The sequence below is a fragment of the Petaurus breviceps genome, unplaced genomic scaffold (assembly GCF_028583685.1).
Source record: "Petaurus breviceps papuanus isolate PSGF00001 unplaced genomic scaffold, PetGlider_PUasm1.0 90847, whole genome shotgun sequence".
In the NCBI taxonomy this organism is placed as follows: Eukaryota; Metazoa; Chordata; class Mammalia; order Diprotodontia; family Petauridae; genus Petaurus; species Petaurus breviceps.
The window spans coordinates 800880-822185 of NW_027187360.1; the positions used below are offsets into that span (position 1 = coordinate 800880).

General features: G+C 38.9%; 1 protein-coding gene and 1 long non-coding RNA gene across 5 annotated transcripts in view; one reads left to right on the forward strand and one right to left on the reverse strand.

The window, feature by feature from the left end:
• Positions 1 to 21306, forward strand: part of EYA2 (EYA transcriptional coactivator and phosphatase 2) — a 252360-nt gene that overhangs the window by 88895 nt on the left and 142159 nt on the right. For all 4 annotated transcript variants that reach the window (XM_069072333.1, XM_069072330.1, XM_069072332.1 and 1 more), the window contains 3 exons: positions 10853 to 10971; positions 18456 to 18501; positions 20215 to 20357. In XM_069072333.1, the coding sequence (XP_068928434.1) occupies positions 10863 to 10971; positions 18456 to 18501; positions 20215 to 20357 (298 nt within the window). In that variant the 5' untranslated portion in view covers positions 10853 to 10862. The remainder of the gene's footprint in view (positions 1 to 10852; positions 10972 to 18455; positions 18502 to 20214; positions 20358 to 21306) is intronic.
• Positions 1 to 21306, reverse strand: part of LOC138149373 (uncharacterized) — a 42655-nt gene that overhangs the window by 7591 nt on the left and 13758 nt on the right. The gene's annotated exons all lie outside the window — the stretch shown is intronic.

Here is a 21306-nt window from a genome sequence, read left to right on the forward strand (position 1 = left end):
GGGGGGAGGCAGCAGGGTGAAGGAGTCTGCTTGTCTCTCTAAGCCTTCTTTAAAATTGTTCTTTCCTCTGCAAAAATAATTCCTTGTCCTAAGCATCAAGCTCTTTGGAATATAAGAATATCTACAGCTAACTAATGGCCTTATGCTTAATTATATTTTCAATCCATAATTGCTACTTCTTAAGGCCAGAGACCTTACTTTGATTTAGGGTTAGAAATTCCAAATCCAACATCTTCCACTGTACTATCCCTGTCTATATTACAAACAAATAGGTCAATAAACCTTCTCAGTCTTTGACCTGCTCCTATATAAGGCTACGCATTTAGTTGGTAACAGCTAGGATTAGAATCTGTATCTAACTACTTATCCACTGCTTTTTCTTTTCCTTTCTTTTTTTTAAATTATATCACATGGCATCTCTATAAGAAAATGAGCCTACTGATCTGCCTCTTATAAGACATATTCTTTGAGTCTTTTTTTCCTATCATACTCTTTTTACCCAGTTCTCTTTGTGATAAAACACATGTGGTTATTGTGTTCATGATGTGTTATATTAATAGATTGTATAGCAGGGAAGAACAGTCAGGTCAGTCAGGATTCTGCCAAGACTTTTCTTTCTTTTTATTTGAAAATGAGATGCAGTGTTTTTGTTAACATAAGCATGGCCAAAGAGTAAATGGTGATGCTTTGTCATTTCTTGAATAGTGTTTGGTTTTCATGTATTTCATTTTCTTGCTTTAGTTATAAGACAGCATGTTATAAGAAAGGCAGCATGATATGGTAGAAAAAGCACTGAATTTGACATTAAAAACTCAGCAAACATTTATTCAGTGCCAACAATGTGGAAGGCACTGCAGATACAAGATAAAAATGAAAGAGGCCCTTCAAGGAGGGTACTCTGCTGGTGAGATACAGCATGTAGCTACATGAGGAAAGATGCTTAAAGATACCATAGTTAATGAATACTCCAGCAATAACCTAAAAGAAGTGCAACATTAAATAATGGTCAAGAAATTCAGAGAGAAACATCAGTAAACTCCTTAAATCCAGAAGGACATTCAGAAGCCATGCGTATTGGAAATGGGGAGCACTGCTAGGAAAACCAGTAAAATTCAGATGAAAGGGCCAGCAGCATCAGCAGCTCCCTGGTACTGAGGAGGGCCTGGGGGTTGGAATCCAGACAAGTGCTTCGCAGAGGAGAGGTAGAGTGGGAGGGGGAAGAGAAGAGTAGCAGAATCATGGACAGGAGCAATGAAGCATGTCATTCCTCTTGACTGAAGACACATCAGGGTAGGTAGAAGCCTATGGGGAAGGAGTCTAGGAAATCAAGACCAAAGAAAAATAGGGTCTGGCCACCCCAAGGGCAAAAGGGCAAGGAGAAATGGCTTAGCCACAAGCACTATAAGAATACCTGAAAGAAATGAAGCAAGAAGTAAATAGTGAAATAAAATCTTTGAAGAAAAAAAAATGAAAGAAACAAAAGGTGGAAGACCTTACCCAAATAATAAACTCCATGAAAATTAAACTCAGTCACTCCATGAGAAAAGAAATACTAGAACAAAATTAAAAGAAAAAAATAAAATGTAGCTAAAATCCAGAGTTTCCAGCTAAAGAAAAAAAATACTATAAGCAACCAGAAAAGAGTTCAAAGAAAGGAACCAATCAGATTCACTCAAGATTTGTCAGCAACTAATATGAAGAAGAGAAAATCTTGGAATATATATTCCAAAAGGCAAACAATAAAAACTTTCAACCAAAAATAACTTACCCTACAAGACTGAGTATAATTCTGAAAAGGCAGAAATGAGTCTTTAATGGAATAGTGTACATTCAAGCACCCCTGAGGAAAATACTAGAGCTAAATAAAACTTTGAGTTGTAAATATAGGAGTCAAGAGAAACTTTAAAAGGCAAATATAATTCAGCAATTAGAAGGAGCTAAACAATTGTGAAGTAGTAACTTTCTAATAAGGGGAGAAAAGACAGAATCCCTTCAAAATTATGACATCTTCAAAGGTCATAAGAAGGAGTTAAATAAAACAAACAGAGGGACTCTGTTCTATTTTGGATAGTTTAAAAGCAAAAATAAAAGGAAGGTGAAAAGGAATACATGAGGAAAGAATTCAGGAAGAAGAAATGGAGCCAACTATGTCTCATCATTAGGGTATAAAAACAGAAGAAAGGGTATCCATAACCTCATTTTTATCTGAACCAAACAAAGAAGAGCTGAATGCACACAGGCAGAGTTTGATGTAACAATACATAAACTCGATAAGGAAACAGCAAGAAGAGCAAGGAAGAGGTTTAAATAGGGAGCTAGAGTCAGGGAGGGAAGCAAAACAATTAAGAGGAAATGAAGCGTAAGAAACAGAAATCTGTCTTAAGGCAAGGCAAAGAAGAGGGATGGTGGAGTAGAAGCAGATTTCTTTGATTATAAATCATCAGCACTGAACATATTCCTTCTCTTAAACTTACTTCCATCTCCATAAAGAGAGGGATGGGACAGAAAGAGTAGGAAAAGCATAATAGGCTATAATGGAGAGAACTACATCATTAAAAAGTGTAACTGTGGATGTGAATAAAATGAATTCCTCTTTTGAATGGAAAAGGAGAGCAGATTGGGTTAGAAAGAAGAATCTAACAATATGTTGTTTATAAGACATATACTTGAAACAAAGATTCAAATGGAGTTAAAATAAGGGGCTAGAGAATTTGTTATACTTTATGTAAGCTAAAAATAAAACGGTGGTAATATTTGTTATCTCTTACAAGACAACAATGAAAATAGATGTGGTTAAGAGGAAACTACGTTATGCTTAAAGATGCTATAGTTAATGAAATAATAGCAATGCTTTACATATGATCTGACATAGCATCTAAATAATTAAGACAAATCAGTAAACATTTTCTTAAAGGAGTAACTAATCAAATTATAGGTTGAAATACACAGCAAAAGTATAATAGTTGAGAATCTTAATGTACTCCTCTTATACCCAGACAAATCTAACAAAAAGATAAGAAAAAAGTGAAGGCCCTATATAAAATGTTTGGCTGTGTTAAATCTGGTGATTACTGAATGGGAATTCATAGGAATATACCTCTGTCTTAGTTTTGTGCAACACCTTTATAAAAATCAATTATGCATATAAGCCTTATTAAAAATACAAAAAAGAAATATTTAACGTATCTTTTACTGACCATAATACAATAAAATGTAATCAGTAAAGGGCCTTTGAAGAAAAGACTAAAACTTAAATGGAAACTAAATAATTTAATCCTTAAGAATTGATAGGTCAAGTAAATCACAGAAACACTAGATGATTTCATTTAAAAAGATAAAATAATAATACCAAAACTTTGGAATATAACAAATACAGTCTTTGGGGAGAATTTATATCCATTTTTTTTTTTTTACCAACAAAAGGAAGGACAAATAATGAATTAGAAACAAAATAGAAACCCAGCAAACCAAGAAAATCCAGTTAATCACAAAAAATCCTGAAAGTCAAAGAAGCTATCAACAAAATTAAAAGCAAAAACTGATAAATAAAATTAAAGTTTTTTTAAAAGCAGTAATAAAATAATGAGCTGTTAGCTAATCTTATTTTTTAAAAGAGGAAAAACTAATATAAAAATGGAAAAAAATTTCAATAAATCAAGACCAAGTAAAGGAAATTACTAGAAAATATTTTGCTCAATTTATGTCAGCAAAATTGACAGCAAATGAAATGAATGAATATTAAATGAGATAGAACATGCACAGCACTTTGCAAACCTTCCAGCACTATATAAATGCTAGCTATTATTTTCAAAAATATAAAATATTCAGATTAGCAGGAAAAGTAGAACATGTAAATAACAGAATCTTAGAAAAAGAAACTGAAAAAGCCATAAATTAATCCCTAAAGGGGGAAAAACAAAGGCCCAGAAGTATTTATAAGTGAATTTCATCAAATATTTTTTAAAAATTCAAATATTCTGTAAACAGTTTACAAAAATGATAAAAGAAGGGAGCCTATCAAATTGTTTTCTATGATACAAAAATTGACTTGGTATCAAAAGTAGGAGGAGACAAAGCAGAAAAAAGAAAACTCTAGATTCTTTTTTTTTTTTACTTTTTGGAGGGCAATTGGAGTTAAGTGATTTGCCCAAGGTCACCTGGGTAGTTTTTGTGTTAAGTGTCTGAGGCTGGATTTGAACTCAGGTCCTCCCGACTCCAGGGCCAGTGCTCTATTCACTGGGCCACCTAGCCGGCCCTATAAACCAGGAATTCTTAACCTTTTTTTTTTTTTTAATCTTGGACCCCTTTGGCAGTTTAGTGAATACTATGGATCCCTTCTCAGAATAATGGTGGTGTAGTTGGTTGGTTGGTTGGTTTTTTAATGTATAAAATACATAGGGTTACAAAGGAAACCCATTATATTTTCTTTTTCCCTCTAGTAGGGAAAGGAGTGGGAAGAAGAAAAATAGATTTCCATTCATTTGAAAAATAAAATAAAACAAAAAACACATTGGATTTTTTTTTCTTCTGGGAGGAGAGAGGAAAATCCCTGTCACTATCATCACCATCACCCTCAACCAAAAAACTCACAAAAAATACCCCCCAGAGTCCTTCTTTACAACAAGCTAGCATAGTTAAGCAACACAAACCCACATGTTGATCATATCTAAAAATATAGGTCTCATTTTGTACCTCTAGTATCATTTCTGTATAAAGAAGTAGGAAGTATGTTTAATTATTGCTCCCTTGGAGTAAGTTATTCATTACATTGAAGAGTCCTTAAGTCTTTGAAAGTTATTTTTTATTAACAATGTTGCAAATTGCGTAAATTCTGGTTATGATCACTTTACTCTGAATAATGAGTCCTCTGAAGTTTCTTGGAAACTTCCTTTTGAAGGAATCCTTGACATCTTTCCTTTTGATTTTCATTTTTTTTTTGTTTTTGTTTATTTTGCTTTTTGGAGGAGGGAAGACAGGGCAGTTGGGGTTGTGACTTGCCCAAGGTCACACGCTAATAAGTGTTTAGTGTCTGAGGCTGGATTTGAACTCAGGTCCTCCTCACTCCAGGGCCAGTGCTCTATTCACTGTGCCACCTAGCTGCCCCTTGATTATTTTTTAAAGGTACAGTAATAATCCTGTTTCATTCATATGGCATAATTTGTTCAGCTGTTCCCAAATTGATGAGTACTTACTACTTTAGTTTTCCTTTTTTTCTACTTACAAAAAGCACTGCTGTGGATATTTTGAGGATATGACCAATGGGTCTTTTCTCTCTCTATGTCTTTGGAGTGCATGCCTAGTGGTGTCATCACTCTGTTAAAGACTGCTCAGTTTGATAACTTTTTTGGGTTTAGTTCCAAATAGCTTTTCAGAGCAGTTGGATCAATTCGTAACTCGATCAACACTGGATTGTTTAGTAGGCCTCACTTCCCAGGTCCCATCTAATAGTTGTCATCTTTGCTAATCTGATAGCTATGAGATTGAACTTCAGAACTTTAATTTTAATTTCTTTTATGATTAGTAATTTGGAGCATTTTTTTCAGATTGTTGTTGAGGGCTTGCATTTCTCCTTTAGAAAACTCTTCATATCTTTTGAGCATTTACAAATTGGGGGGAAATTCTTGTTTCTATGTATTTGTAATCAGTTTTCTATATATCTTAGATATCAGTCTTTTATCAATAAGAGAAACTTGCTACACTAATTTTCCCCAGTTAACTATTTGTCTTCTAATTTTAATTACATTGATTTTGTTTGTATAAAAGCTTTTCAGTGTTATATAATCAAAACTATCCAGTTTATCTCCTATGGCTTTCATCATCCCTGCTTTAGCCAAGAACTCTTCACCTGTCCATAGAAGTGAAAGGTATGGGGTGGCCAGGTAGCACAGCGAGTAAGAGCACCGGCTCCAGTGTTGAGAAGACCTGGAGATCGAATCCCGGGCTCAGACACTTAGCACCCACCCAGAAACACCTGGCCATGTAACCTTGAGCAAGTTACTTAACCCCAATTGCTTAGGGGCGGCCAGGTGGCTCAGCGAGTAGAGCACTGGCTCCAGTGTCGGGATGACCTGGATCAAATCTGGGCTCGGATCAAATCTGGGCTCGGATACTCAGCACCACACCCAGAAATAACTGGCTGTGTAACCTTGAGCAAGTTACTTAACCCCGATTGCTTTAAAAAAAAAAAAAGAAGTGAAAGCTATCTCCTTTCCTAATCTTTTAATTTGTTTTTTGTAACCTTTTATATGTAGGTCATATATCTAGTTGGAGTTGTGACAATATTATATGAAATATTGGGCTAATCCTAATTTCTGCCAGATTGCTTTTGTTTTATTAGCAGTTTTTTGTCAAATAGTGAGTCTTTACCTCTGCAGTTAAGGTTTTTGGATTTAGTAAATGTGGTACTACTATGTTCACTTACTTCTGGTTCTTTAGTTCGCAGTCTGCTCCAAATCAACTTCTCTATGTTTAAATCAGTACCTAGTAGTTTTGATTGTTACTGCTCCTGTTAAGTTGTACTGCATAGGCTTAACTAGTTCATAACTGAGAGTCACAATAAGATAATATGATACACTAGAAAAAAAAGTTAGGACACCAACATCCATTCCCAGCTCTGATGACTATTAATTGTATGACTCTGCGCAGTCATTTAAAGTCTCTGTGCCTCATTTTCCTCATCTGTAAAATGCTAATAATAGTCATTCATGCTCTATCCTACAGAGTTGTTGTGAAGACAGTGCTTTCCAAACTTTAAAGTGAAATAGAAATGTGAGCTATTGTTCAAACAACACTTAATTCACAAGCATTTTTTGAAATGCTACTATGTGCCAGGCACAAAATTGAGAGGTCTTACCTTCAAGGAGCTTACATTCTACTTTGAAGGGGTGGCATTTTTTTTTTTGCCTTTTGGAGGGCAATTGGGGTTAAGTAACTTGCCCAAAGTTACACAGATAGTTTGTGTGTGTGTGTGTGGGGGGGGGGGGGTGTTAAGTGTCTGAGGCCGGAACCGAACTCAGGTCCTCCTGACTCCAGGGCCAGCACTTTACTCACTGTGCCACCTAGCTGCCCCCAAAGAGGTGACATTTTCAGGGATAAATAAATACAGAATATATATAATCCCCCAAATACACATTGACAGGAGGGCCATTTCTAGTAACAACTGGAGAAATCCAGAAAAGTTTATTGAAGGGGGGTGGCATACCTGAGTTGAACCTTTGAAGGCAGCCAGAGAGTTCTAAGAGATGAGGGTGAAGAAAGCAAGCATTCTCAGCACAGGGAACAGTCTGGACCAAAGCCCAGAGGAGAGAATGGTGTGTATTGGGAATAGTGAGCAGGCCAGTTTGGCTGGAGTGTAGAATGTATAAGGGAGAGTAACATGTAATCATCCTGGAAAGATGGACTGGAGCCAGTGTGAAGTGCTCTGCCAAAAAGAAGATTTTGTATTTTAACCTAAAGTTAATGAGGAACCACTGGAGTTTCTTAAGAGTGATATGGTCAGACCTGAACTTTCAGAAAATTAATTTGGCAGCTTTATGGAGGATAAGTAGAGAGGATACAGGTGGACCAATTATGAGGCTGTTAAAATAATTGAGGTGAGGGGTGGCTAGGTGGCACAGTGAGTAGAGTGCTGGCCCCAGAGTCAGGAGGACCTGAGTTCAGATTCAGCCTCAGACACTTAACACACACACACGAACAAAAACAAACAAAAAAAACCTAACTGTGTGACCTTGGGCAAGTTACTTAACTCCAATTGCCCTCAAAAAAAAGCAATTAAAAAAAATAATTGAGGTGAGAGGTGACAAGGAGCTGGATCAAAGTGGTTGGTGATGTGAGTCTTGAGAAGAGATCACAGATTTAGAACTAAAAGGGACCTTAGAGGTCATCAAATCCAACCCCTTAATTTTATATGTGAAGAAACTGAGTCTCAAAAAGGTTCAGTGACTTGCCCAGGATCAAACAGGTAGTAAGTGTTGAAGGAAGATTATTGCAAGTGATGTTGAAGAGGTGGAATCAATAAGACTTGTCAGTTTATTGAATCTTAGAAGTCAAAGATGACACTGAATTTGTAAACCTGAGCAATTGAAAAGCTGGAGTTTTCCTCAACAGAAATAAGGAAGCTTGGAAGCAGAGCAAATTTTAAGGCAAACATAATGAGTTTTGTTTTAGAAATGCTGGGTTTGAGTTGCCTTTGGCAACTCAGGAAGACCTAAGTTCAAATCTAACTTCAGACATTTACTGCTTGTGTGACCTTGGGTAAGTCATATAACCTCTCAGACTCAGTTTCCTCATCTGTAAGTTGGGGATAATAACAGCACCTACCTCTTTAAGTGTTGTGAGGCTCAAATGAGATAATATTTGTAAGTGCCCAGCATGGTGTCTAGTAAATAGCAGGTGCTTAATAAGTGCATATTCCCTTTTTCTTTCCCTCTATGGGACATATAGGTAGAGATGCCCAGCAGTTAGTTGGTAAAGTAAGACTAGAGTTGCAGGAGAGAGATCAGAGTTGGCTATGTCTATTTAGGAGATACATGTATAGATGTGATCATTGAACCCTTTGGAATTTATGAGATATATAAATAAATAATAGAAGAGGACCTAAGGCAGAACTCTGGGGGACAGCACAGGCCATGGATGATGACCCAGAAAGGAGTGGTCACAAGTAAGAGGGTGGAAAGGCCAGGTAATACTTAGGCAGGACAAGGAGAGCAAGAAGAAGGAAGAATCTCCCAGGTAGCATCTGTGGCTGGGGGACCCTTTTACTCTCATTTGGAGTAACATAAACATAAATCATACATAGACTATATTTGAAGATTTGATGGAGTAAATTTGAAGTCGGGGTATAAGTCAAAGGAGAAAAAATGGCCCAATATCAAGCTCAGTATATGTGAGCCCAGGGTTTGGGGAGGAGTGAGTAGCAAGAGGACTAAGCCATGGGTTCCACAAATATGAAATTGGTCATAGTCCCTGCCCTCAAGGAACTTTGAATCTAATCATGGGAATGAAACATAATCACCAAAATACAGATTGGACTCTGATAAACCCATAAGAAAAATCAAACAGAGTGGGAGGAAAAACTTAAACAGGGGGATGAAAAGGAGAACATTTAGCTTAGGAGTCTAGGCAAGGCTTTGTGAAGGAGATGGTGCTTTAGCTCAACTTAAGGGAAGGATTTCACCAGGCAGAAATGGGGGAAACCTAGACAAAAATTTGTGCATGGCCTGTTTAAAAGCACAGAAGTGAGAAAGGGCAAGAAAAGATGATGGAATGAAGTTGGGAGATGGAATACCAAGTTTGGAGGGGTCGTCAGAGGTCCAGTTGGGCTAAAATATAGAAGTGAAAAAGAGTTGTGTAAATACAGCTGGAAAGGAAAGCTGGAGCCAGACAGTGGAGGGCCTCCAATGCCAATTAATGAGATTGCGTTTTAGCCTGTAGGCAGTAGAGATCCACAGAAGATTCCAAAGCAGAGAAACGATGAGTTCATCCCTTTAGGAAGATTGTTTTTGCATTGGTTTTAAGAATGAAGAAACTGGAAATAGGGTCACCAGTTAGGAAGTTGTTACAAAAGGCCAGGGAAGACAGAAGGGCCGGAACCAAGTTGGTGGGAGTGGGCATGAAGAGGGAAGGATGAATGTATGAGTATTTTCAGAGGCAAAATCAACAGATCTCACAACATACTGTCTACTGGGGAGTGAAGGTGTCAGAGTGAAGTTACCTTTGAGTTTTCAAGTCTAGGTGATGGGATTAAGGGTAGTGCCATCAACAGAGAGAGAAATAGAATCATTATTAAGTTTTGTTATGGGGTGGGGGTGGGGGGAGTTTGCATTTCAATTCTTTGAAAAAAATCATTAGTCTTATGTGGTAACTTTCAAGTAACCAGAATGCCCTTCTCCCCAACCATGACAGATAATAGAATGCATTATATATAAGTGCTAAGAATATGCTAAGATTTGGAAATGTTTTTAATTAAAATTAATACTGAAAGTTTAAAAATTACCCTTTTCTTCCTTCTTTCGCATCCTCTCTCTCCCCCTGCCTTTTTCCCACACTGATTTGGCTACCAAAGCATAGACGCCATTGTCTCCTCTGAGGAATTGTGGTATGAGCCCCGAATTAAGTAACACCAAACTGCTCGTGAGCTTAGGACCATCTAGCTAGAGTTGTAAGCCACCTTAGAAATCATCTGGTCCAGCCTCCTCTCTTTAAATGAGGAAACCGAGACCTGAGGAAGTTACCTGCTGAATGTCATATAGATAGCAAGTGTTGAAGGGATAAGTCAAGCCTATCCCTTGGATTGGGAATTGGGTGAATGTCATCTGACCTCAGATCCAACAGCTGTATCTTGTTGTCTTCTTACTTGAGTTTATGGAAGTCAAGCCTCTTTTGTGACTTCTCATACCACAACAGCCTGTTTTTTTGCTCATTCCTGGGATTGAAATGACCCCAGTGTTATACCTAAACACTGGACCCTCCCAGGGTCTGCCTGGAATTGCTCTCTCTCAACCTGACTCCTTCTCTTTCTCAGTAAGTGCTGGTTTCAAGTGTTGCCTACTTCTTGTTCCACATGACATTAAAAAGACACAGAAATGTAAATTTTCTAGTGGCAAAATACAGTATGAGGGGGGAAAACTTTAATCAAATGGGTGTACTCTCAAGGGGCCCAAGTACTTCATTTTAATTCATCATTTCCCTTTGATGAAAACTTTAGTGAATTTTTTATTATGTAGAATTTATATGAAGCTAGGGTTTAGGTAATCAGTTTTAATATTTATACACTTAGGGAAAAAATGGGAATCATTAGTAAAGCATGCATAATTAATGAATTAAATTACATTTTTCCTTTGTTTTCCTTCAGGTACAAGGAAATGCTAGATCTGGTGATCTCACCCAGCCTGACTGTAAACAGCCATTGCTCTGATAGACTGACGCCCAACCTTTCTGACATTGGTGCCCTGTCTCCCCATGACATAGGAGGTAGGCCTTTGGTCTCTTTGTGGTTTGTTCATGCCAGCAGTCACTAAAGGACCCATGTGAGGGTGTCAAAGTTGTGGGTCAGCCCCAGAACCTGATCTTACGAAAAACATTTCCTTTCAAAAGCACAGATTGTCTGACAACTCTTTTTTTCCCCTCAGTCCTCTGACCAGAAGTCAGGATGGGCCCCTCTGAAAGGTACCCAGAGATTTGAATAGCCTGCTTAGTGGGGTCAAACCTTCTTTTAAAATTTTCCTCTTCTGGGTAGAAATAATTCAAAATATTAAGTGGCAAGACAGTGTAGCAGTTTGTGGCTCTGAGCCCACAGGCAGCAATTAAACATTAAGTGTGATATCCAGGGCCAACTGTACATCTTCTCAAGATCACAGACCAGCTCTGTACATTCAGTTCCCTCCTGGTTTAACACTCATCCAAGTGGGTCTGTTGCTTATAGGGTTTTCATCCCAGGACAAAAGCTTGTCTGCCTCTTGTTTTCTAGATCAGCTTGAGTCAAGGAAGCACAGGAATGTTAAATCTGTTTAAAAAATTATTGGCAAGTGATGCAGAGGAACTAGTTCTTGCTAGTACAATTCCTGCTATTGTTTGCTCTGCTTGGGATCTGTCAGCCTTTCTGCTAGAAGAGAAGTTAGCAAGAAGCATTAAGCTATTATGTTTAACCACTGGTTTAACCCCTTATGAGGACTATTTGCTGTAGGTGTTTTGAAAACCCACTTATCTCACCGTGGCTAACTGGGCTTGATTACAGCTCGCAGGATGTGAATGTCACCAAACGAGGTTGGCTGGAAGGACTACCATGAAGGGGAAGCTGACATTTTAAAATTCACATTTCCAGTCAAATATCAAGTCATTAGAACTTTATTTTTAAGGAAATCGAGGCCTTGGCAAAGTCATTGTTGCTGGAACATAAAATGTTAAAGTGGGAAGGGACCTTAAGAACACAGAATGTAGAGGGCCAAGAAAGTGGAAGAAATCTTAGGAATCATCCAATCCAGAGGTTCTTCACCTGGGGTGACCTTGTTTTTTTTTTTATGTTTTGATAACTTTATTTCAATATAATTGATTTTCTTTATAATCCTTTATATTTTACTCTATGCATTTAAAAGCATTCTGAATAGGGGCTCCATAGGCTTTATCAAATCGGCAAAAGGGCACATGACAAAAACAGTGATTATTTAGTCCAACCCCTTCATTTTACATAAAGGGGAAATTAAGGCCCAGAGCAGAAAGGTGATTTGTACTGCATTATAGAGTTGATTGAGGGGCAGGGCAACAAGGAGGCAAAGTGGATAGAGAATCAGGTCTGAAGTCACAAAGACTCACCTTCCTGAGTACACATCTAGTTTCAGACACTTACTAACTGTGTAACCCTGTACAAGTGATTAACCCTGTTTGCCTCAGTTTCCTTATCTGTAAAATAAGCTGGAGAAGGAAATGGCAAACCACTCCAGTATCTCTGCCAAGAAAACGACAAATTGAGTCACAAGAGTCACCTGACTGAAAAATGACTGAACAACAACAATAGAGTTGATTTTTGGTAGGATTTAGGCATTTCACTTGGAAGGGGTAGGGGGTGATGAGACTGAGCCTTTTTCTAAAACCTTCATCCTGTGGGTAGGAAAAAAAATTGAGTCTTGAGTTGTGGAAGCAGTGGAACAAGCATGTTGAACAACCTTTCTGAAAAAGAATACTGACGTCTTGATCCTGCCCCAGAGATTGGTAGAAGGAAGCATTGTGTGGGCTGTCCATTATTCATGGACATGGTCAGAAAAAGTTCCTTGTAACTTATTCAGAAACCAAGTTGCATTAATTATGAGCAAGCAGATTAAAGACTGTGTTTTGACTGTTATTTCTCTCCCCTGAGTGAAACACACACAGTGAGTGAGAATACTAGATAGTGGTAAAAACATGTTTAGTGTATTGGTTGCTAGCTTGCTAGAAATGGAAGGTGGCAGGATGTAATTGAAGGAGAACTGGTTTGGGAATTTGGAGATCTGGGATCTGGTCCTGTCTCCGCTCACTACGAGAGTGACCTTTGGCAGGTCCTTCCACCTTTCTGGGCATCAGTTTCCCCATCTAGTAAAAATTAGAGAGCTGGACTAGGTATCATTGCTAGATGATTCTTAGAGCTGCAAGGGACCTTGGCAAGTAGAATATAAGAGCTAGAGGGACCTTAGGGATAAGTCTAATACAGCTCCTTCATTTCATGGATCAAAATTCTGAGTTCATTGAATCTAATTCTTTGCCTCTCCCACTTCCAGTCACCTGCCAAGTCTTCTCATTTCTACCTCTATTCCCTTCAAAGTGCTAAAAATCACAAAATGCTTTTGTAGTAAGCTCTAGCCTTCAGAAAATAAGCAGCAGTGGTTTCCAGATAGGCACACCAGAAACCATCCCAGGTTTCTTTCTTTTCTTCCTTCCCTTTTTCTTCTAATTTGATTTCTAATCTCAGTTAGTCAAATCCATACTATGACCTTAGAACTAAGGCAGGGGTGGGGAATATGTCCATAAGAATCCCTCTGGGCCACCTCTTAACATTATCTGAATTCTATTCTGTTTTTGTTTATTTTAATAAATATTTCCCAATTACATTTTAACCTAGTTCAAGCCCACTGAGAGTATTGCCCCTCCCCCGCCCCCTCCATGTGTCTGACACCTCTGCCTAAGACAATTCACTAAACCTCTCTGGGTCTCAGATTCCTGATCCATGAAATGAAGGAGCTGTATTAGACTTATCCCTAAGGTCCCTCTAGCTCTTATATTCTACTTGCCAAGGTCCCTTGCAGTTCTAAGAATCTGTTGACTTCACATTTTGAAAACCTCAAAGTATAATTCAGCCAAACTTGAGCATATAAAAGGAGATACTGCCCTAAAGACTTTGTCTTTGATAAATCATGATGACCTATACCTGATAATAGGAATCAGTACACCTGGCTTCTAATCCCAATGAGCCATTTAGAGCCAAAAGGGACCTTAGAGCACAGAATGACAAAGTTTGCAGGGACTTAAGGGATCATTTAATTTAACCCCCTCATTTTACAGAGGAGGAAATATATTGTCTTTCCATTGCATGGAAGCAAGTAGATCTTAGATTCTAAAATTTGTGAAGGTTCTCTGAGAGGGAGAATGGGAAAAGTTGCTACCAAATTCAGAGATGGCAAGTCTGGTAATATCCTATTACATAAACAAGTTTCTTTCAGTGCCCTGTGAGGTTAGAGCTAAGCTCCACCAAATCTGCAGGAGAAATTCTATACTTCAGCATGCTCACTATGCCAGATTAAGCCACTGTTGGCTGGCCTATTTCACCCTTTGCCTTTCGACCTGTATTCATTCATTTCTTTAGCAAGGATTGTTCTGAGTACCTACTGTGTGCCAGCACTCTGTGCAATATACAAAAAAAGTTCTGAAATGGTCCCTTCCTTAACATAGAACTGGCAGAGTTGAACCGAAGACACAATGAGTGTGACAATTTGAAGAAAGTAGAGATAACAGTAGTCAAGGAAAACTGGAGGTGAAAGCTGAGCTAGGACCTGGCTGCTGCTATCAGCCTGGAAAGATTAATTACACTAAGCAAGTAGAGAAGAGGCAAACATTTTTCTTTAAAAAAAAAAAAGCAGCTGTCTTTCTGAAATGAATACTGGAATATTAGATGTTTCCTCTGGGTTGTGAATCCCTACTCCCATTAGATAATCTGCATTCTGATTTTTTTTAAAGGTCTTTAACATTCCATCATGATGTTGAATAGCATTTTCATTCATTCAATAAACTCTTATTGTTTAATTCAATAAACACTTATTGAGCATTTATTTTATGCGGGAGCTGAGCTTGTGGCAAGTTTGTTTTTCCTCACCTTCACCTCTCAGACCAGTAAGCCAGGAACAGGTAGTTCCCACAGGTGACTTGGCCTTGGAAAAACCTGTGCTTGCCACACCTGCTCTGCAGAACTAATCTCTTGGGGGGGGGGGGGGATGAGGGAAGGGGGTAGCATTGTCATGCTTATATTAGAAGAGAATTCCTGATCCTTTTTTTTTAGAGGAAATGATGCTAAAACTAAAAGGAGTGAGTGCCCATTAATATTTTGTGTATGTGTGATATTGCTTTTATCTTTTTAAAATGTTTTTAAATTGAAGCCTTTTGTTTTTTTTATCACTATCATTTCTGAATATATCCCTCCCTACTCCTCTACCCAAAGAGTCATCCTTTGGGACCAACAAAGAGGAGAAAAGCTCAGTTCAGAAAAACTGACCAATACCTCTACCATGTCTGACTATATGCAATATTCCACACCCATAGTTCTTACCTCTGCAGGGAAGAGAGGGAGGTATCCATTATATAATCCATATCCATGGATTATAATCATACAAAAAAGTAAATAAAATTTTAAATATATTGCATTCAGCCTTGTTATCACTGAAAACAATACCTTGAGTTTGTATTCAAGATAATAACCCTAGAGGGAGACAGGGCAGGTATCACCCTCCCCATTTTTATACTTGTATAACCTGAACTCAGAGGTGAAATGACTTGCTCAAGAACCCACAGCTAATTGATGGAAGAGGCTGAACTAGGACTCATGTCCTAGGACTGACTACCGGGGTCAGAGCTCTTTTCCTGTTCTGCGCTATTGCCTCTTTTATGAGGCAATGTGATGTAAGAAAGAGGATCATAGATTTTGAGTTGGAAGGGACCTTAGAGCTCCAACTTCTTCGTGTTATTTATTTATTTATTTGTTGCTTTTTGGAAGGGGAAGGCAGGGCAATTGGGGTTTTGACTTGCCCAAAGTCACATGGCTAGTTTTATGTTAAGTGTCTGAGGTCAAATTTGAACTCAGGTCCTCCTGAGTCCAGGGCTGGTGCTGTACTCATTGCAACACCTAGTCACCCCTTCAACTTATTCATTTTAAAGAGAAGATTGATTTAAACTGAGGTTTAGAGAAATTAAGTTGCTTACCCAAAATCACAAAGGGAATGCAGTGGCAGAACTAGTTGGTAAAAGGCAGAGAATCCAAGTGTTACGATTTTAAATCCATGGCTCTTTCCACAGGTCTTATGGGTGAGTGAGTAGGGTCTTAGGACCTGAGTTACAGTCCCAGCTCTAGTAGTATGACAAGCTTCATCATCCTCATCTTGCAAGATTCTTGGAAAGAAAATGTTTTGTAAACCTTTAAGTACTCCATAAAAAGTGAGATATTTATTGTTATTTATTGTCGTGGCCTATACTGTATGCTAAATTTCTCTTTTCCGTAGTGAAGAACTGTCTCTGGCCAGAATATTCCTTTTCTCTACAAAGAGAAAAGAAATGATAGGTTTGTGGTATTTCTGCATTGAGGGAGAGGGGTGACAGCAAAAAAGCTTCTTGCAATAAAATTAACTGAATTGGAATTCATGTAATTCTTTGCCATGTTTACAAGAAGACTTCTCTAGCACCTAGATTAGTCATCACATTCTAGGTGGCAACTTTTGGCCCCCTTACCCAGTCATTAGCTTGCTAATCCCCCTGTGAGAGAGGGAATGTGAGCTTTGGAAATCAAGATGCAGAGGTTTTAATGGCTTAATAAGCAAGACCCCACTAAGGGAATCCACCACAGGAGCTGGGGTGAAATTCAGGCATCTGTAGTACTGAATGCCCACCACTGGTCCATACCACTGAGTCAGGAATGAAAAACCAACTTTCAGATGTTTTTTTCATCCTGAAAGACAGAGCCTGCAACCTAACTACAATAGTGTTACCCACTCTCTGACTTCTCTCCTGCCGCCAATCAAGAAAAGCATTTAAAATTTGAAACTTTACACGTAATCAGAGGGTGTCTTTTAGGAGTTAGTAAGTCATTTGTCAAGTTTCCTCTTCTTTTAAGGTCACCGGAGTTTGGGCTGGAAAGGTTGGGGTTGAGGAGGAAATGTTAAAATTGAACCAAATAAAAATAGATTGAAACTTTTTTTAAACTCACCCAAAATGCTTTCACACTGAAGTCTGCAGGGAATTTTTATAAAGTATGTCTCCCTCTTATATAATCTTTCCTAGGTTTATTGGGGGTGTGACAGGGGAGGTCACATACAAAAACATATAAAAGGGACAACAGCAGGCAGGTAAAGACACTAATTTTTCCACCAGAGTGAGAGAAGATAAGAGTGAAAAGAAACCCAGAAGTGAAGAAACTTGTATATCACCCTTTATACTTAGTAAACTCATCAGCTCCTATGGGTAGAATTATCGTGTCTGTGTAGGTGCTTCCTCTATCTACATATTCAACCTCTGCCCTCTTGCCCCATTCTGTTTCTCTGTGTGTATGTCTGTATGGGTCTCTCTCTCTGTCTCTCTCTTTTCTCTGTGTCTCACTCTGTCTCTCTCTTCTCCTACCACATCATTTTCGTTCCCCTTTCCCCAAATCTCTTTCTCTCTACTACCATCACCTCAATTCAGGCCTTTATCCCCCCCTCCCCTTTCCTGAACTATTACAGGAACCTTCTCATTTGGTCTATGTCTCCAGTTTCTCCCCTCATCAATTCATTCTCCACATAGCTGCCAATGGTGTTTCTAAAACACAGGTCGGACACTGGCTCCCTCTTGCCTCTGGCATAAACTACAGATTGCTCAGTTTGGCATTTAAAGTTCATCATAGTCTAGCTACTACCTGTCTTTTCAGGTTGATGACCCCCATTACTTCCCTTCACACATTCTTCAGGTCAACCCAACTGGCCTACTTAATATCTCCTATACAACTAATCTATTTCCCTCCTCTCTACCTCTAAACAGACTCTTCACCAACCTTTATTAATTTTCTACCTTAGAATTGCCCCCCTTTATTATCTTTCTGTCTTGGAAATCCTTGTTTCTTCTAAAGGTCAGCTCTAATGTAACCTCCTATAAGGAGCTCTGCTGATTCCCCCAATTCTTAATGTCCCCCAAATTACTGTGAGTTTATCTTGTATTTCTTATCTGTGTACATGTTATTCTCACTTGGTAAAAAACAAGCTTCTTAAGGACAGGGACTGCTTGGTGTATCGTGAGCACCTAGCATGGTACCTGATGCCTAGTAGGCACATCTTTAATAAAAATCTAATTGAATAATAAAATGTCTGAATGAGAAATTGAATGAGGTCAATTGTGACTTTTCTACAGCTCTAGAAAGGTCCTTGTCTCACTCCAAGATGGGAGCGTAGCATTCTCCCTGGGATGGATTTGGGCTTCTTATGTAGGATCATAGTTGATATCCATCTAAATTATCACTATTGTGTAACAACCAGAGATTTGCAAGCAGTAGAGACCATGCAGAAAGCAGGGTTCTAGATTGCTTTTCTCTAAACTAGCTTTTTTTTTTAATAGAGGTCACTCATAGCTTCTTTCCAAGGTTCTCTTCCTGAGTCAGCGTGTGAAATTGAAGCTTGAGTTTGCCAGCATGATGTGTCATTGATGGTGACAGACACGTTAATCAAATTTTTCCCTTGTCTCCCTTTCTCTTCTCTCCCCAGGAAACTTCAAACAAGCTTTAGAGATCATTCCTCCATTCTTCTCACGGTGAGCAGCACTGGTTGAATTTGGGGACACTCTAATATTTAAATAGGCAACTTTATCATCATGGCTAATGAATATGCTAAGTACAGTGCCTCTCAATATTAGGTATTTTATATATGCTTGTAGATTGATTGATTATGTCCTATTCCTTGCTCCAGTGGATAAGTTCTTTGAAACATAGGTTTGAGAGTTTTTTCTTTTAAAAACCTGACTGTCAATTTAGAAGAAAGTTTTTAGTTTCTGGAAAGCAGTGGACTCTTGTTAGTATCAAGTTTCGGTCATTAGACCATGCATGCATACAAATGTGTGTTTGTACACACACACTCAAGCACATACTGACATTTATTTTAAAAGATCCTCCCATTATCTTTGGGTTTAAAGTACAGAGATGATAGACTCAAAGAGTATTAGAACTAGAAGAGACCTTGGCAATCTTCACCTGCAGCACCACCTCACTCTCATTTTAAAGAAACGCAAACTGAGGGAGCAGTGACTTGCCCAAGATCACACAGAAAATTCATGGCAGAGCTGTTGGTCACAGCACTTTTTTTTTTTTGCATTATAGTGAACTAGAAAACATGCTGAGCTTGGCATTAGGAGTTACTTATTATCTGTGTGACCTTGGGAAAGTCATTTATCCTAAATGAAACCTTTTGTAATTCCCCCCATACCAGCTGTGGATACTCTCCCTCCAAAAGTTAAATTGTATTTATTTTGTAAATCAGCAAGCATGTATTAAGTATCTACTGTGTGTCAGGTGCTGTGCTACAAGTACAAAGAAGAAAACAATCCTTGTTCTTCAGAAGACTGGATTCTAATGGGGTGTAGTCATAGAGGCAACATAAATGTGAAGTGAGAAAATATCCAGTAGGTAGCACTGGTTAGTTCAGGATGGAGGGCACTAGCAGCTGGGCGGATCAGGCAAGGCTTCCTGCAGAAGATGGTGCTTGAGCTGTGTCTTGAAGGAAGAGAGGGATTCTGTGAGGCAGAAGTAAGGAGGGATGCATTCCAGAAATGTGGCGGGACTAGTGCAAAGGTAAAGCGCTGAGACATGGAGGGTTGTGTGTGGCCAGAATGGCCTTTTCCCTCTTTTTCACGGATGTAATGTCCTGTAGGGCTGGAAAGATTGGTTGGGACCAGATTGTGCAGTGCTTTTAAAACCTGGACAGAGAAGTTGGTAGGTTGTCCTAGAGCCAATAGGAAACCACTGGAGTAGTTGAGAAAGTAGAGGAGACACATGGTGAAACCTCCACTTAAAGAAAAGTACTTGGGCATCAGTGTGGAGGAGGGATTGGAGTATGGAGAGACTTGAGACGGCTGTTGTTCAGTCATTTTCCATTCGTGTTCAGCTCTCCCCGTTTTGGGTTTTCTTGGCAAAGATACTCCATGGTTTGCCATTTCTTTCTCCAGATCATTTTACAGATATGGAAACTGAGGCAGACAGGGTTAAATGACTTGCCCATGGTCACTTACATAGCTAGTAAGTGTCTGAGGCCAGATTTGGACTCAGGAAGATGAGTTTTCTTGCCTCCAGTTCCAGTGCTCGATCCACTGAGTCACCTAGCCATGCTATGTTGTTCAGTCAAGACCTGAGGTAGGGGCCCATGTGGGGCCCAGGTGTACAAGGCTCATTTTAACTCAGGAAGTCAGAGAGTAGAATGAGGTTGTGATGATAACGATTTGGTGTTAAGCAGAGTCTTCTCTCCTTCTATGTAGACATTTTCCTCATCTAGTATCTGTCCAGTCTCTCCCCACCATGGCAACCTATGGACAGACCCAATACAGTACAGGGATCCAGCAGTCCACGGCATATTCACCGTACCCTCCTCCAGCACAAGCCTATGGAATACCTTCCTATAGTGAGTACTACTTGTGTCTGTGTGTTCTGCCTGCTCACAATAACTTTGCACTTCTCTAGGTGGCAACTCTTGGATGACTGAATGTTGATCCTAAATGAAACCTTTCTCCATAGAATATCAGAACTGAATGGGCCCATAGAATGGTAGAACTGAAAGTTTCTACCTCTCATAGAACTCCTGGGTTGAATGTGACCAACTGAAAGGGCCCTTAGACCAAAGAGTAGGAAATACCCTAGCTTCGCTAAGTCCATTCACTTCATTTTATAAATGAGGACCATGAGGCCCATAGGAGGAAATTACTTGCTCAAGGTCATTTAGCAAATTAACAAGGGGCAGAACTGAGAAAAGAACTTGGGGGTATGTCTTCCTCCCCTCTTGTATTTAATGTTTCGAAGAGATGCAGAATGATGGAAATTTATAATCAGTCTTCTCTCATAGCAGTCTTTGGCCTAGAGTTCAGGTAGCAAGGAGAATATTTTGAATTGGTTCAGTTTTAGAATACTACACAGTGATCTTTAGAAGAGATGCCAGTTCTCTCCATTCAACATTACCCGGGCATAGGCCATGCAAAGGCAAGTATAATTCATATTTTTTAAAGAGCTGCTATGAGCAGGACACCAGAGCTATAGAAAAAGAATCTCAAGGAACAAGGATTTAACTATAACATGAAATGAAGGAGTGAGTGAATGAATGAATGAAAACGGCATTTTATTAAGTGCTTACTATGTGCTCAGTACTGAGAATCCAAATGGAAAAGACAGTCCCCCTTCCTAAAGAAGTCACATCCTTCTAATGAGAGATAACAGAAATGAAATATTTTAGCTGCAAGTCAGATGGAGAGGTCCCTGTGATCTTCAGGGTACAATGACAAAGCTATAATTATTGCTGCTATTAATACTAATAAGCATTTATATATTGCTTGCCACGTGCCAGGCACTGGGCTAAATTT